Below are 18,351 nucleotides of genomic sequence, written 5' to 3'. Positions count from 1 at the left end.
TTTCGCTGGTTACAACCTTTTCTAAGATATTTGAAAGAATATTTCTGGATAGATTGTTGTCTTTTCTGGCGAGAAACGGAGTTCTCTCTGCAAGTCAGTTTGGTTTCATTAAAGGAAAATCAACCACTGACGCAGTTGACTCTGTTATTTCATTTTTGACACAGGCTCTGGACTCGGGCAATTTAGCTATGGGATTGTTTTTCGACTTGACCAAGGCCTTTGATATGGTTAATCATAAAATTTTGCTAAAAAAACTTCACTTACTTGGCATTAGAGGTGTATCGTACTGTTGGATTTCATCTTACCTGCGTGGGAGGACGCAATCAGTTTCAGCTTCCTTTTTTGGACAGCTATGGCTGTCAAAGAACAGCCTCGTCAAAACCATGTGAGGTAATAAGAGGAGTCCCGCAGGGTTCAGTACTGGGACCAATCTTGTTCCTCTTGTTTGTGAATGACCTCCCAAATTGCATTTCTGGTCCCAATGCCAAAATTTGTCTTTTTGCAGACGATACATCCCTCACAGTGAAAGCCCCAAACCACTTGGACCTCATGACTCTGGCTTCTGAAGAAGCACAAAAAATATCCCAGTGGTTTCAGCATAACCAGCTCGTAGTAAATAACGAGAAAACTCAAATGATCCATTTTTCTATCAGAAGTTCTCAGGATTTGGAGCAAATTCCATTCCACTTGGGGGATGAAGAGATTTTCATCTGGTAAGTCGCTAAAGTTTCTAGGCGTTCAGATTGACAATAAATTAAGCTTCCACGATCATATTGAGCTCGTTTGTAGGAAACTAAGCTCGGGGATTTTTGTTATTAGAAACCTGTCAAAGTTTGCTGATACCAGAGTGACCTTGGCTGCTTACTATGGGCTTATCTACCCCTTTCTCACATATGCTGTAGTCATTTGGGGATGTGAAAGTGTACGTAACAAAATTCGTTTTTAAACTCCAGAAAAGGGCGTTGAGAGCGGTTTTTGGGAAACCGTGTAGAGCTTCTTGTAGGTCGCTTTTTAGGGAGGCAAAGGTTCTAACATTCCCATCGATTTATATCTTGTACTGCGTGACATTTGTTCACAAAAACCTCCACCTTTTCAAATCTCAAAATCCCCTACATCGTCACAATCTACGTCACTCCAATATGATTACCATTCCTGCCCATAGAACAAGTTTTTTTGAAAGACATTTATTAACCAGCGGCATTAAACTATATAATGCACTCACAGACTCTATGAAAACAAAAACAAGTCCTTCTTTTGAGAGGGAGGTCAAGCGGCATTTGGTACAGCGGGCTTACTACAGTGTCAGGGACTTTGTCGAGTGCTCTGGTCAGACTAACTTATGTTAAGCTTTATGTTAAGACCAGCCACCTATGTAAGCTTTAGTTTGATTTATTTTAGCATTGACAAAAACTTTAGTGCTGTTTAAATTAATCTGACGTTTTTATATTTAATTTTATTGGGCTATTCTGAAAATAACTTAATGTAATTAACTATTACATAATATTGTTGACGCTATTTTGCAGTGTTCTACTGTCTGACAATAAAGAATTTCTGATTTCTGATTTCTGATTTCTGATATTCATAACAGTACAATACGCCTTTTACATTTTAACGGACAATAACTTTGTTAATTATCCATTAGACAAAAATGTTTACCAAGACATTTTAAATTTGATAAAAAATATTTTCATACAGTAGATTGATTTTAGCAGTACATTCAGGTGCTGCTGAAATTGTATGTTTTTTAGAAATTTTTATTTCATAAGTTGGCAATACAATAAGCAGCTGTTTAACAATGATATGATTTGAACTATAGAATTAAAATAATTTTGAGAGCTAACAACTGTTTCTGTCCATGTGTGTATCGTTCTGTTTGTAGTAATTTGGGTTTCAGTCACGTGCATATTGTTCTGTTCTTAGTAATTATGAAATTATTGGAGTAGCAATGCCACCACTTATTTAATGAAGAATACGCTGATGTGATGTTTATTTAAGGTATAAGTGAAGGCAGTGCTACGGCCGCTGTTGAAGAATGTACACAATGTCACCGTACCGCAGAATTCAAAATGTTCGAACAATTAGTTCTACATATCTTACGAGAAACATGATCACTTCCTAGCGCAAAGTTCCAGTATGACAGCTCTTGCCAACATAATGTTATTGTAGAGGAAAACATTGTTGCTCCTATTGGACATAGTCAAGATATTACTACAAGACGTATTTATAAATGGTTCAGGGTTACGCAAAGTAAATTACAGATAACACTCATGAATAACAAACTCTGTCCCTACTATAAACAAAATATTCAGCATTCACATCCAGAAGCCCATCGCTTGGAGTACTGCATTTGATTAAACACTCATCGACGAATCTAAGTTTATTTTCTTTACTGATGAGTCACAGTTCTCTCCTAATGGTATCAACAGTTTATGAAACCACCATTCATGGGCAGAAGTGAATCTCCATTCAAAAATTGAACCTAGTTTCAACAGCTTTTTAGAATTAATTTATGGTGTGGTATATTATTCATGTTGAGCTGATTGGATGATCATTTATTTTCCAAAAGTGCTTAACAGGTCAGATATACTTACAGTTTCTTCAAGAAGAATTGTTGATATTGCTTGAAAGTGTTCCTCTTGCAACGTGACAACAACTGTATGGCGCATCACCACATTTTTTAAATACTGTTTCCACCTACTTGAATCAACAGTTTCCAAATAAATGGATTGGTCGTGGAGGTCATATACACTGGTCACCCAGATCACCAGATCATAGGACATTAGGATTTTGCATATGGAGATGGATGAAGGAGAAAGTTTACGAGGTCAAAGTTAATTCCCTTGAGGTGCTACTTAGACATAAAAGAAGATTTTTACGCAATTAAAGGAAAGCCCTGTTAAACTATGGAAAGTAACAAGAGCCATCCTTAAACAAACAGAAAAATGCATTGAAGTAGGCGGAGACACTTTTGAAAATTATACTAAATTATTTATGATTTTTTCATTCCATTTGTTTGCATTTGACACTGGTTTCCTTAAAAACTACTTAACTTGCCGTTCTGGGACCTGTTTTATTCAATTTATCAGGTCAAAAACCTTAAGAAACTATTGAATTCGCCCCTTAACCAACCTTCCCAGGATTTCAGGAAGACCTCGTTTTACATGATGAGCTGAAATCCGGGCGAAATCTTTTGCAAGCCGTAACTCGCTAACAAAGCATTTACATTTATATCAACTTTTAAAATTAGTTTTACATGTTTAATGAGCTCCCCAGTTTCTTCATATCTTCGTGAATCACCCTGTATATACGATTCGCGCGCGAGCACGCACGCACGCACACACACACACACACACACATGGCGCCTGGTAGCTAACAATTAAACTTTTGTTTCTAAACTTTCAGAGATAATATGAATATGATGAGAAATAGTTAAGGTAACAAATATTTTACAAACTTTATATGCTGCCATCTTTATAGTTTTATTCAGTGAGGCTAGCTAACGAACATATTCAAACACTGTGCGTAAATACTGTCCCGGTATTGAGTTTTTAAAATTTATTTGACATTATGGAAGTTATCAAGCTTAAAAGTATTTTGGTACCTTATTTAATATTGACATAGGTGATTGGTGACACAATGTAAATTTATTATATAAATAAAATGGATAATGTTATGGTTATTAATCGTGAAACCTTATGATATATACTAACCCTGCAAGAACAGACATTGTTGTGAATGAATTAGAATTCTACAACATTTTGCTACGTTACTAAACAAAGCTAATAACTGATATATCATTGTTTCTTTTCCTAAGTTTTACGGGCCAAGAGCAACAGTTATTAAATACATTTTTAATTGTCATTTTTTATTTATGTTGAGACATAGCTGATATACTAATATTTTTCTACGAATGCAAACCGCTGTCAACCTGATTGGTTGAGACTGCTATAAACCAAATCAAGCTGTTTGCTAATGTTATTTTTGTGCCAAGTTTAATAGTAGTCTGTTAAGAACTACAGTTATTGTGTTCTCAACGTCACAATACAATTGTCCACAATCATAACTTAGAATTCTGTATACATGAATTGAATCTTAATTAGATAGAAGACTCACTCTGAATTCTAGGCTGGATTTCCATATTTGCTTAAAGGACTATAGCCCAGGGTGGTAGATATTTGATGTGGAAAATTGTTATGGAGAAACCTCAGAAATATATACATAAGCTAAATGTAAAGTAAATGGAAATGGTAAAATTCATTACAAGGAAAAAAATAACAACTTTCTAAATGCAGACTATACCAGTACAGTATGTACAATAGGCTCTCAATATGGTTCGATAATTTTCCTCTTACAAGCCTTAGTTTCTGTACCTTATAATATAGTATATTATATCGCTTTACTGATGACAGATGAAACAACTTGATATTCGTGTTCAGTCTCCTACTCAATACACGACCAATTACAGTCCGCTGCATGATTGCTCTAGAAAATGTTATCTAACTTCATGCCGTTCTCAAAGTTGAGATTGTGGATGAAAAAACAAAATGGCGGCTGTTTTTATAGTTTTTAGTGTTTAAAAAATGACAGATGCTCAAATCTGTAGCATTAAAGGTGGTAGGTCTTGAAAGGTTTGATACGGCATTCAGCTGGAGGGATGGAGGGTGGTACTATCGCGGTAGCACATGGATGGCAGACCTTTAAATCCGCTTCTGGCTGAAACTATTTGGCAGAAGAGATGTTCTGAGCTAAACTGTGACAAATCCACGTATTCAAAACGGAGGTCCTGTTTAGTTACGAACACCTCCATTCCACGCCAATACGCATATACACTAGAATAACCTGGAAAACAAAACACATCTAATTGGGCTTAGTTGAGATTGTGCTCTGTTAGAGACAAAATATTAGTGATCTCGCATTCTACATGCATCTCTAAAAAGTATATGATTATATTAACCGATCAAAAAACTATATAATATTAATCATAATTGTAACACATGTGTTGTAAATTATATCTTGTATACATCATTGATAATAATCAATCCTTTCCATGAAATTACATAAGAAGAAAGAAGAGTGGAGACTAGAAACCTGCATTATTTTCTAACACCTAAACTCATTTCTTAATTATCTCTATTTTATCTTCGTACAATGTCTTCCCTTAACACATATAAATGTTGTTTTTCAAAATATGTATGTGTCTGTCTTCCCAAATCACTACCAAATATATAAAATAATTTGGGCATGTTGTTATTTTTTTTATTTAGTAATTCCAAAAGCAACGCATCATTTCTTTTACAAAACATCAGCACAGATTATGTTCACGCCAAGATGGCTACCAATACACAAGCATTTATAAATGCAATTATAGGATTATAATATAAAATAAACATTAGTGAATAATTGTCCAAAAAGGAGGGAAAATAACAATTAGCAATATATTGGCGTAGCAGTATCAGCCACAACAAACTTAACAATAAACAAACACACCTTCTGCAGTGACTGATATAATAATAATAAATAATAACTAGAGCAACAAATATAAATACCAGAGTAGTATATAAATATTTGTAAACTAATGTGGTAGAATCAACTGTCACATCAGCAACAAGCAGCTGTAGTTACGACGAATAATAAGTAATACATAAAACATACTGTAATAATATTAACAATAATAATGGAGAAGGGGAAAACACTAATTGGCAAAGGGAACTTAAATTCTCTGTTGCGCTGATGTGGATCTTTGAGGCATCACTTAAACACATTTAATAAAAACACGGTGTGTGATCCTCTTATAGATGCAACCTGAGAAGGCACATCACGTTCATAAATACAGCAAAGTAGATCCAGAAGAGTGTTTCAGATAACTGGTAACTTCACTTCTAAAGAAGATGAGTAATCTCTAATAGAAGTCGATGGAAGATGAACATTTCACCGATCTTCAAAAGTCTGAAGATTCCTTAGTTTATTGCATAGTTCGTGTGTTGGGCACAACTTGATGATGTGTATATTCTAGGGAACGGACAAGTCTATGCCATTGAGCTAATACGTGCAGTCAATGAGGCCATAGATAAAAAAAGATGAGGCAATTCACTAATTTGAACAAGAAGTCGAAGTTAAGGCATTTAAAGCTCAGTGTAAAAGTTTGTAGTAGAGGTCAAACAGCTCATCAAGTTCAATCACAGCTTTATCGTAAAACCCTTAGCCAAACCTCATTTCCAAGAGTCTGATAAACCGTGTTTGGTCTTTGTAGAGCTTATCTGAATGGTCAGATTGACCCGGAGACCAGATGATGGAACATTACTCCAGAAAAGAACTTATCAGTATCTTATACACTATGACCAGTGAATGAGGAGATCTAATGCCTCTGGTTTAGCGGTAAATAAAATCAAACAAAGAGGATGCTCTAGAAATTACATTAACCATATGCTCATAAGGGCTAAGATACAAAAAGAATAAGTCGAAATCACACCCAGATCTCTTACTTTATCAACTACCCTCAGAGCAACACCATTGAATTTATATTCATAAATAAACATCGTCTTGCTTCGACTCATTGATATGACAAGACACGATATATGTTAGTGTACGTAATCTACTAAACCAATACATTTATGTATATTAATATTACAAGAATACGTTTGATTTTAAATTACCTTAGTTTTAAACCAATTTCAACTGAAACGAACTTTATATAGTATAAAATGTATTGTCTTGTGAATTTAAAAACGCAAGTCGTGTGTAGAAAAAAATTAAACGGCTGGGAAGGCGACCGGCGGCTACTGAAAGAAGGTGATCTCGATCCCTGTGTGTGTGGTAGTTGTGTGGTGATTCGCGGGTTTTGGTTATAGGTTGGCCCTGTTCTGTGAATTTTGAGTGTGTGTGATAGTGATATTATTGTTCAAAATTTAACAAAATGCCTCCAAAGAAACGTGATAAAGATCAAGATTCTTCTAAAACAAGAGTAGATCTTGTACAAGCTGACCATGAGTTATTTCTTCAAGCGTTTGAAAGTGAGTGTTTTTATTGAAGACGCTTGGGTTTGTTTCAGCAACCGTTGACATGGAGTCATTGATTTTGAATAGTGAATTTCATATTCTCAGCAAATTATGTTTCAGTTTAATGATATGCATGAAAAGGCTGTGATATTACACAAATTAGTTTAATTTTTTCTGATAGGAGCAATTAAATAAGTATTACCACTAGGGATTATTTTATTAAAAGTAAAATAATATAAATGTCATAACCTATCAACTTTCTTGTCTATACTAATTGATATTCCAACTGCTAATACATAGACTTTTTAGTTGTATAAGTTATTTGCTTCCTAAGTTTGTATGTGGTCAACCAAAAATATTTGTGAATATTCCCCCAAAACACCAGCCTAACCATACAAACTAATATTCTTCTTTTAAAATTAAGGCTGCAATATAGTAAGTGGCCACTACCACAATAAAATCATTGATATTCATGATTATCTAAATGACCGAAACCAAAATGTCAAACTGAATTCCTTAATATGTATTTCAAATTACATTATAACTTAGTGCACCTATTTTTATATCTAAAAGGTGATAATGTAATGACGAATAAAAATCTATCTAGGCTATGTGTATTTATAAAATGTAACAAACAAAACCGTGTAACATTTAGTTACTATTTTAAAGGATGTGTACTTGTGACACAATAATTAATTCTAAATAACTATAATTTTGTATATATGTATTAGTTTAGGTATTTCCTGATTTGATTGTGGGGGTGGCCACATACTACTGTAGCCAAAATTGAGGCAGGCTTGTATATTTATTCTAATTGGTAGGTAGGCTTTTTTTGGAAGGGGGTTCTATCTACGCCCACGGTATTTCAGCTGAGTATACCAAAGGTTTTTATGGAAAATCTGTCTAAAACCACTTACAAATATTTATTAATTATTCTGATTAAGTAAGTATTTAATCTTTATTAAACTGCCACTGCCCAATTTAATTGTTATGGCAGTGTCTTAATATAGCTAACTGGGGTGGATTTAGTAGAGTTTCTAAAAATAATTAGTTCTATTTACTACATGATTAACTGCGAAACCAGTTTAGAAAATATTGAGCTACACGAAAAGATAAAAAAAACCTGTTTTTTGTTGCAATATATTTTCATTTTAGATAGTCTAGGTTATATTTTATCCCTCTCTAAAGGGTGAGGTAGATAACTAGTCCACGAAGTATAGCGGCTGAACCAAGAAATTATCTTCTTAGATTTAACAAAAATCCCATATTTTGACCTCTAAGAATTTGGTAAAACATAAAAAATATCCCAAAATACCTTTTATGAGGGTTAGGGGTCATTTTTTAAAGAATTTCAAATGTAAAGATAGGTTGAGCTGTATCTAATTTCAAAGGTCTCTTATTGACTGATCTTTTTGAAAAAAAACAGCTCTAATAAATTTTGCTTCTTGTATCCAAATGTCAAAGTCCTACGATTTCACTGTTTTTTTTTTTTTTACTGAAACCTTGTTAAAAATTTCAACAAATCCAAATTTTTATTCAAAGTTACCAAAGAAGTACTCTTTCTAAAAGTATGTTACAGTTTGCTTTTCAGCACATTTCAAATTTTTTAATAGTTCAAATTTATAATTTATAATATTTTAAACTTTTGAAACCTTCCAGATCCTGATGACATTGCACTCACTACAAGACAACATGATTTGTCCAAGATAAATTAATATAAGTTGTTAGTCTTAAAAAAGTTGTCTGATTTGTTCTAGTTAGTGAATTCTGATTAAATTTTATATCCAGGTTAAGTTCTAATGGGTAGATTTTAATAAGCATAAATTAAGCTTACTACGGCCTACACTTGTTATTCAATTGCTATTATCGAATGGTTCGATTGTTTTTATCCAAAGGATAATTGATATTACAATAAATTTAACTTAGCATATGATTTCAACTTATCAGTTATAGTAATTTTAATGTAAACAATAAACAAGAAGTAAATAATATTTTGAGACCTGGAAAATGGCGATGACTATGAGGAAAATATGTAAGACATTCCTCATAGGTGACAAGATTTGTTTAAGTAGCTTCAACATCTGGGTTTGGTTCCTGGTAATACATAAGGAGAATTCTTTCCTCCATTTCACAAAAGCGGTTACCTATTGATATCAAGCTGGGCAAGTTATAAATATTGTAAATATTCTAGGCCATAGTTGGTTTTGTTGTTTTGAAAAATTTATATATTTAAAATTATAATGTACGAGATTCTTCTTATTACGGTAATTTATTATAACTAATTGTATACGATTTTTACATACATTGAAGTTGAATATGTCAAATTGTTTTATAATAGCAATCGAATAATGGGTGTAGGCTGCTTATTACAGTCTCCCTGTTCTAATAAATAATTGGAAAATATAAATTACATTTTTGAGTTAGTAGATTACAATTTAAGAAACATTTTATAATTTAATATGTCTGGATTAGCCGATGTTTCTATTAAATTGTTTAACTAGCCTTTAATTATTAAATTAATATAATACGCATATAAACACATATAACTCATACTAACTTCCTCTGTGAGGCCTTCTAGATAGCATAAACATAGTAAAAGACCCAATATAGATCCTAGAGGTACTCCATGTTTTACAGTTTGATATTTTGAAATTGTAATGTCTTAAGTGTATACAATTTTCAAAATCATTTACATGTTAAATTTAAACGTATTGCTGTCTATTATAAACATAATGATTTATTCTCCTTTTTTATCCAAGCAAGGTATGTATAATAATGTCTTAGAAATTAAACTGCCATGTTATCAAGTTATGTAGCAGCTATTTAGAAAAAAAAATGCTCAAAAACAAAATAGTTAACAAACTGAAAGAGTCCAGTCACATAGTAACTGAAGTAGAAGTCTGTAACACTGGTCTCTCAGATCATACCGGTCAATACTGCACAGCTGATCTTCCTAAAATACTTGACAACTCAACATCTTCAACATATATAGGGATACAAACTCAAGGAATCTAAATAACCTAAAACACCTCTTAGCCACAGAAACTTGGGAAAATGTGACACAATCAAATGACACTGATGACGCTTATGACAATTTCCTTATCACCTTTACTAGGGCCTTAGATGTTGCCTGTCCATTCAAAACCAAGAAACTACATCACTCTAAAAGGAATACATACCACAACAAAGAAGCCTTGAGCTTACAGAAAGAATTTATTAAAGCGAAGGACAAGTTCAATCTTACTGGAGGAATAGAAGATAAGACTGAAGCAAACTGGAAGAAGAAAGCTTATGATCTAAAACTCAGAGAGCTTAGGAAGGAGGCCAATGCAGACTATATAAATCAAGCTAACAATAAAACCAAAGCAATCTGGGAAATTATAAATAGAGAAAGAGCTGCTAAAAACCAAACAACACCAGGCCTGACTCATTTAAAAATTGATAAAGTACAAGAAACAGACCCAAATAAAATCGCTAACCACCTTAACACCTTCTTTATTAATACTGCTGACAACACTCTACAACAACAACAAATATCAAATGACAACATAGTATATAATTCACTTTACAACATAGAAACCATAATGACAGAGATGACCCCTACCACAGTAAAGGAGATTAAACAAACAATCCACTCACTAGCAAGTAAAACCTCCGCTGGGTTGGATGAAATGTCTTCTAAAATCATAAAATTTTGCGAGGCTGAACTCTTAAGACGAATACACCACATCACTAACCTATCCTTTATGCAAGGCAGATTCCCGAAAAACCTAAAACTTGCCAAAATATATCCTAAACATAAACAAGGAAATAAAGACGAAGACACAAACTACCTTCCCATCTCACTACTACCGACTGTATCTAAAGTAATAGAAATAATAACTCTATCTAGACTCCTCACTCACCTGCAAGCCAATAATCTCCTGTCAAATAAATAGCATGGTTTCAGAAAAGGAAGGTCTACATTAACTGCAATAATGGACTTTGTTGAATTTATTATAGACAACCTAGAAGAAGGCAACACCATCACCAGTATCTTTCTAGACCTGAGTAATGCCTTCGACTGTCTTGGCCATAACCTAATCCTAGCCAAACTACAATCTCTTGGCATTCAACAGTCAGCTCTGAAATGGTTTGAGAGTTAGTTACTTGAGTGAAAGATACAAAGTTGTGGAGGTCAAACAGAGAAGAAATGGAGACACCTGCACTGTCAGGTCTGGAAGGCTACCAGTGACTCAAGGTGTTCCCCAAGGCTCCGTCCTAGGGCCAATCCTATATATTTTATTTACAAATGACTTGCCAACTTTCTTGTAAAACTACTAAATTCTATTATGTATGCTGACGATACTGTTCTGCTATCTGCCCAAAAGGATGTTGAACATGAAATAAACTCCTACATCTCATTTAATGTGGCCCAACAATATTGCAGATACAATGATCTAGTATTAAACAGCTCCAAGACTAAGCAAATCACTATAGGAACTAATAAAAACTATGTGGCCGAACTCCCTGACCTTCAAGAAGCAGAACACATGAATTATTTAGGAATAACAATAAATAATAATTTAACTTGGACAAATCACATTGACAATTTATGCTTAAAGCTAAATTCATCTCTATATGCCTTACGACGAACCCATGCAACTAGCAACCTTGAACCCACTAAAATAGCGTACTATGCGCTATTTGTAAGTCATCTTAGGTATTGAATAGCAGCATGGGGAAGCACAACAAAATTCAACCTTTCAAAAGTCCTTAAAAAAAAAAAAAAATCAATACGTTTAATGGGCAACCTAGGACCTAGAGAAAGTTGTAGAGCTACGTTTAAAGAATTGAAAATACTTACGGTAACATCCCTTTACATAATAGAAACAATATTGTATTGCCAAACAAGAGACCTTCCTCGAAATGGTGACCTCCATGAGCATAATACAAGACATGGTCAAGACTTCCCACTACCTCTTCACAGAACAGCCTTATTGGAGAAAAAACCTACCTACGCTGGGAAGAAACTCTTTAATGCTCTGTTAGAAGAAATCAAGAATAATCAAGATAATCTCAAGAAAATGAAGACAGCAATGAAGAACTGGCTACTGCAGAGAACCATCTATACAATAGAGGAATTCTATTCTTGGAGGCAACTCAATCAAGACCACTAATACTTTTTATAATAAGACTTAACACCTATGTACATCTTATTTTCATTGACGCTACTTTTAATCTTAAAGATTATTAATAAAGAATCTCTGATTTCTGAAGTATTTAGCTCAATGGCATCAGCTACAATTTTAACAAATATACACTACTATTAAGAAGGATAAATGATAAATCAAAATGCTGTTAATACAATAAAGAGCAGTATTAGGACAATATTTTTTATCGTGTTAATAATAATAACCAGACTTACAAAGGTTATTAAAACTGATTGATTAGCTACTTGCACTATTACAACACTTTTTAAGGACTTCTAAACTGTCATGCTCAAGTAGCCAGATCTTAAGTTTCATGCATAACTTTGCTAAGTCCTGAATACTTTTAAGATGCTGAGGTAATTTATTACAGAATTTGAAGTATTTGGATCCAGCCTGAAAATTTCGATTTGGAAGGAATGTCTGAAAATGTATTTATTAACTTTTGTTAATCTAAATATCCGAGAACTTCAAATGTCATGAGGAATATTTATGTTACCCCTATTGCCATATCTGAAATAAAATAATCTCAGTACTTTATAGACATACAAGTGTTATATGGGTAAAATGTTCAAGAAGCAAAAAGGGGAAATGAACTCTCTAGCATTCTTTTATGTAAAATTATTCTTTAACAAAATTTTTGATTTGTTCTGATTTTATTAACGAGGTAAGTAAAAGTTCTCCCCCCCCATATGTTATTCCATATTGAAGTTTGAATGTATCAAAAAATTTTTATAAAATTGTAAGGGGAGTTGAAGGCCCCATTCCCGCCCATGTTAAAAGTAAGAATTTTAGGAACACATATCTGGGTAACCATAGCAACTAACAGCATACAATTTTTTTATGCTTGATTGTTGCATCATAATAAGTAAAATAAACTACAATTAGCTTGATAGGTAATATAACTTGAAAATTATAAATTTTTTTTCAATCGCAAATTTTTTTTTCAAAGATTTTTAATATTATATATTTTTTTTTTCTAGTTGAAGAATTTTATTCATTGTAGTTTATCTTGTACATTACATATATACAAACAGCCAGTAAAAATTTCAAAGCAATAACTCTAACTAGTACCTGAGATAATGGTTCCTAAAACTAAAAAATGCAACTTTCGGAAAACGACATAAATGTAAAAAATCAGCTTATTATTGTGAATATTTTACCTTAAAATCCACCTGGCAGTATTGAGAGGATGCTCCTTCTTCTTTCTTCAAGTTTCTTTCTTCTTTTAGCAATTCTGGATTCTTTGGTTGCATCCTGTGCAGCCTTTTTGAAGTCGGTTTTTCCATGTAGGCATTTTGGAGACTAGGATCAGCCAATGATTGAAAAATAGGTTTTATAACTTCCATTACTGCAACAGGAACTGTATTTTTTATGCTTGAAGTCTTTTTTTTCATAAACAGCTTTATTGTACTTGCACCAAGTTTCCGTGCAGGTGGACATAGCTGATGGCTCGGGTGTTCATCCGTAGAGATGTAATGGAAATATATGGACCATACAGAACGTTTCATTTTATCCAAACTATTTACATTAGCTCTAATTGCATTGCTATAATATGACTGAAATTTATCAATAACTTTATCTGTAAGTCTACCTACTCCTTTTATAGATTTACCATCTGACAGAGGTTTACCGCCAAGCCTTGCTTTTTAATTTTTTCGCAGCCTTGTGCCCATTCTCTTGGAAATATGCCCTGTACATTCAAGCTTCTCAACAGGGGTGTCATCACCATAAGGATTATCTTCCACTACAGCCAGATGAGCCTTAGAGTCGCCGTCACCTAAAAATTTTACATACCGTACGCCACGCGTAGGTATCGATCGTCGACAAACTGCAACAGCAGCCCACGCACTCCATGCCGCCACTTGTCCCCCTCATAATTTTTTAAACAATTAGGTTCATGACTTTTTATTTTAACCTTCGTTGCCTTTTGTTTTTTCACATCCACTGCAGTACTTTGTCAACACTTCCACATCCACATCCAACACTTTTCCGGTATCAACACTCGTAACAGTACAACACACGCATTTTTGGATACGAATCCTCTCTTTTGCCACGTTCCAACAAAAGCAATTGGAATGTCTGTACTAATTTTTTTTTTCATCTTTATCATCTATATTCTCATTTATTGCTTCTAATGTGGCATTTTTTCATACAACTATCAGTAACAGTAGCTAGAGAGTTTCTGAGAGTATTCGTATATTTACTTACATAGGTGCAAGGCGAAGGCAAGTTCAACATTCCACACAAAAAGTTTTCCAGCTTCTGGCCCCTTTCCAATGCACCGCAAACCATAAAACATTCTTAGATTGATATCAAAAGTATTATTTTTTATCAATAAAATTAGAAGAGTAAAATTCATGACTAAATGTGCAGTCATCATTTGTACACTTTAGAACTAAATTACTTGCCAGCCCATTACGCTTTTCTATATCGTCTTTTATCAAAAACGTCAGATCCACACTCCTTACAAGCTACAAAGTTAGAAAAACACTGAACACAAAATGTTGTATGAAATTAATAAGTTTCTATCTGAAGCATCAAAGCTATCATAAGTATCTAATTTGCCTACAATTTTCTTTTTCAGCAGAACTGATGACTGAAGGCCTAGGCCTAAACTCAGTCTCTGCTTCCTGCCTTGGATTAGCATTTGTAAACCTGTTACCGTGAAACTTACGTTTTTTTTTTATTTGCACTCTCTCGGCATATTTACAACTAAACTCTAAAATATTTCACTATTATAAATAATAAACATAAACAACAACACTTTGTTTACCTTTCTCACTGACAAACCAGAAAACAACAGTAAACAATACTAGGTTAGTCTAAGCAGACAAAAAAAACAGCAATAGACAACAAATAATATGCAGTAAGTGTTGCCAACATTGATTTTTCTTCAACCTTTACTCTTCACTTTGAGTACTATGCAAAGTGCAAACAAATACAGAAATAATTATCGTCAATAGAAGTTGGTGAAAGCTGAACTGGTCGCAAATTGGCTATGCAGACTATTTTATAAAATTAAATAAAAAATACTTAGAACAACTTTTATAGGCCATGTTTGGTATCAAAATGTACAGAAAGATACAGAGAACAAATTTAGCTAAAAAAAAATTTTTTTGTTATTTTTTGACCCTTCGACCTTCAACTCCCCTTAAGTAAGGGTAATTGAGAAAATTTTCTGAAAAAGAAAACTTTTCAGAGACTGATTTTCTAAGTTTACTTAGGAAATTAATTACATGTTTGTCCCAATATAATTTTTGTATCTAAAATGACACCTAGGTACTTAAAATTACTAACTCGGCAATTGTAAAATATTCCACTACAATTTGTTTCATGGTAGATCAATTAAGTCAAAGTTAATGAACATGCTTTTGCTATCCATAGGTCCTTATTTATATTATTGGATAAATTTGTCAATCTATTTTGGTGTACAAGAAAGCGATGTCATCGGGAAAAGCAGCTATATTAAGGAAGAAATCCAAATTTAAAAGATTATTTATAAAAATTAAGAAGTGGGTTGCCGAGATAACTCGAGTCTTGTGGCACCCCTGTTCTTACAGGCAAGGACTGACTCAGGCATTCTACGATTACCTTTATTCTTTTTAATAGTGCTACTCTTTACAATTTCACTTAAAAGTTGTATTAGCCTATTAAAGCATTTACATCACTAATGTTATAATAATCATTAAAATTATACTTGTTCAGCTTATCATTAACAATTTCATAATTAACTTATAGTTTATTATTACATTTTTGTATTTCCTCTTCTCCAATACTCTTTAAAAAATAAGTGTTAACCCTACTAAACAATGATCAGTGAGATTTAAATCAAAAACTGAACTACGACTTGTAATATTTCTCCATTTAACAAAAATAAGATCGAGACATCTATTTATTACAGTTATCGTGGTTGGTACATTATCATTGATACATAACCAAAATTGTACATTACACTGTGCATAATAATAGATAATTCATCAAAAATGTTAATGTTAATGTCACCTACGTACACTGCGTTACCACTAATGTCAGAGGGCACATTCTGTAACTTACTCATATATATGCAGAGCCTGAGTAGCTGTGAAACGTATAAATACAATACAATTTAAAATTAATAGTTTTGAAACTAATATCTAATACTTATTTAAGTATGAGGAAAATCAAGCAGATTCTTTTGATTGTATTCCATAAGATTTTAAGAACAATGTTTTTAATAAACTGAACTCCTTTAGTTGATTTATTTGTCCTGGATCTATGCTGCTCCTTGTCCAATAAATTATTTGAATCCAGTTGATTCAAATCAACTTGATCAGTTGAATATCCACTATTCTTTCAAATATTTTGGAAAATTATGGAAGCAATGAAACCGGTTTATAACCTGTAACATCTCTGTCACTTTTTAAAATATAAATTTTTAAAATATTTTCAGTTCATTTGGGAAATACACAGAAATGGATTAGGAGTTAATGAAGTGTACCAATGGTTTTAAAATTCTTATTACTGATTTTTGTTATTACTGTTATTGGAGTTTCATTCATCTCAGATGAATATTATTTTTATAAGAAGAAATAACTCCGAAAACATCAAGTTTTTATACCTCTCCCTTTCTTTGACCGGATTACATTCCAAGTTACTTTGACTTTGTTTTGTATTAAAATAAGTCTTGCTACCAAGTCTAAATATAAATAATTGATAAATTTGTTTCAGAACCGACCCAAATCTACAGATTTTTACGATCGAGGAATATGTTATGTGTAAGTATTCAGTGTCATTTTTTTAAATGAGACTAAAATTATTATATTAAATATACATGAAGTTTTGGAAAATCACTTCTAAAATTTAGTTTAAGGTCTGTTAAATAGAATTCACTTTGATTGATTTGTAACTATACTGATAAGTTAATTTTAATGTTTTTTATTGACCATAATTTTTTACAAATTAATCCTGAGAAGATATCATTAGTAATTATTAAAATTAGACAATTAAACCTTTTAGGATTTATGGTTTTTATGCCAAAATAACTATCCCGTCTTTGCCAAAGTTGTAAAGGTTTATGATGAAAATTGCAGCTACTGGATGTCATGAAAGTCTGCGAGCAGTGCAAATTGTACAATTTTTTTTGCTGGTGCATATTGAATCATTATACATTAGTTCCATCATTTGTAAACATATTGCATATGTTGGCAAGCTACAGATAACCATTAGGGCATCAATCAATCGTATTTATAACTGTTATGCGTATTTAAAATACCTACGCCAAATGAAAATCCTAGAAACAGGAATACACACCGTTATTCATTTTCCTAGTGCTACAGACGTGAAAACAGTTGAAATTCAGTCTGTTTTGTGAAGTTTTACTGATAAAACATTGAGGGATGGAATGCTGTGCAAAGAACTTTCAGAAATTACCAAAAGAATGGTTATGATGAAGAAATGACGCCCAGTAATCACTGATAATTTGATACAGAAAATGAAAAAAATGCTTCTTGATTTCATAGTTATCAAAAGAATTCCCTCAAGTTTCAAAAGGTACTCTCTAGGACATTTTTAGTACACTAAGTGCCCTCTTAACCAACTCCCTAGAGACTGAAGTTTTGTTGGATACAGAAAATGTTGGTTCGAACAAATCACCAACAACATAACCTTTGACAAAAAATAGATTAAGCCATAAAACATTATATAAGGGTGTTTATTATTTTATTGAATATACATTTAACTCATAGAAAATATAACTGTGGAAGTAGTATTGAATAAAATATTTTACATTTATATTTAAAATATATTATGTTGTGAACACTATGAGATATTTTAAAAGCCTGTGATTTTCTTTTGTACGTTTGTTTCAATATTGGTCTATTGAATATAGAGTCATGCCACATGTTCAATAAAGTCTTTTAAAAATATCACTTGTTTCATTGTTTTACTGGACTTTGAAAAAAGAAAGTAAAATGTTTCCTTGTACTAAACATTTGTGTGAAGAAGATATCATACAAGTTAATAGTGCAAAATGGGAAGTGGAATTATCATGTAAATATTGTGTTCCAGAAAACGTTCACTGGTAACGCATTTTGTCTGAAGTCCAGATATTGCGATTTGAAATCACTAAAAATTGTAAATTATTCATTGGATATATTGCCATGATATATTAGCATGTATAAAACCAC

At 32.6% G+C, this 18,351-nt stretch overlaps 1 protein-coding gene across 3 annotated transcripts in view; it reads left to right on the top strand.

The window, feature by feature from the left end:
- The first annotated feature begins 6,799 nt into the window (after positions 1-6,799).
- The window catches only part of LOC124353750 (polycomb protein suz12-A-like), a 30,606-nt gene continuing 19,054 nt past the window's right edge, over positions 6,800-18,351 (top strand). For all 3 annotated transcript variants that reach the window (XM_046803738.1, XM_046803736.1, XM_046803737.1), the window contains exons 1-2: positions 6,800-7,010; positions 16,895-16,941. In XM_046803738.1, coding sequence (XP_046659694.1) covers positions 6,914-7,010; positions 16,895-16,941 — 144 coding nt within the window. In that variant the 5' untranslated portion in view covers positions 6,800-6,913. The remainder of the gene's footprint in view (positions 7,011-16,894; positions 16,942-18,351) is intronic.

Source organism: Homalodisca vitripennis, chromosome 2 (genome assembly GCF_021130785.1).
Source record: "Homalodisca vitripennis isolate AUS2020 chromosome 2, UT_GWSS_2.1, whole genome shotgun sequence".
NCBI lineage: Eukaryota > Metazoa > Arthropoda > Insecta > Hemiptera > Cicadellidae > Homalodisca > Homalodisca vitripennis.
This window is presented reverse-complemented; position numbering and strand designations above follow the sequence as displayed.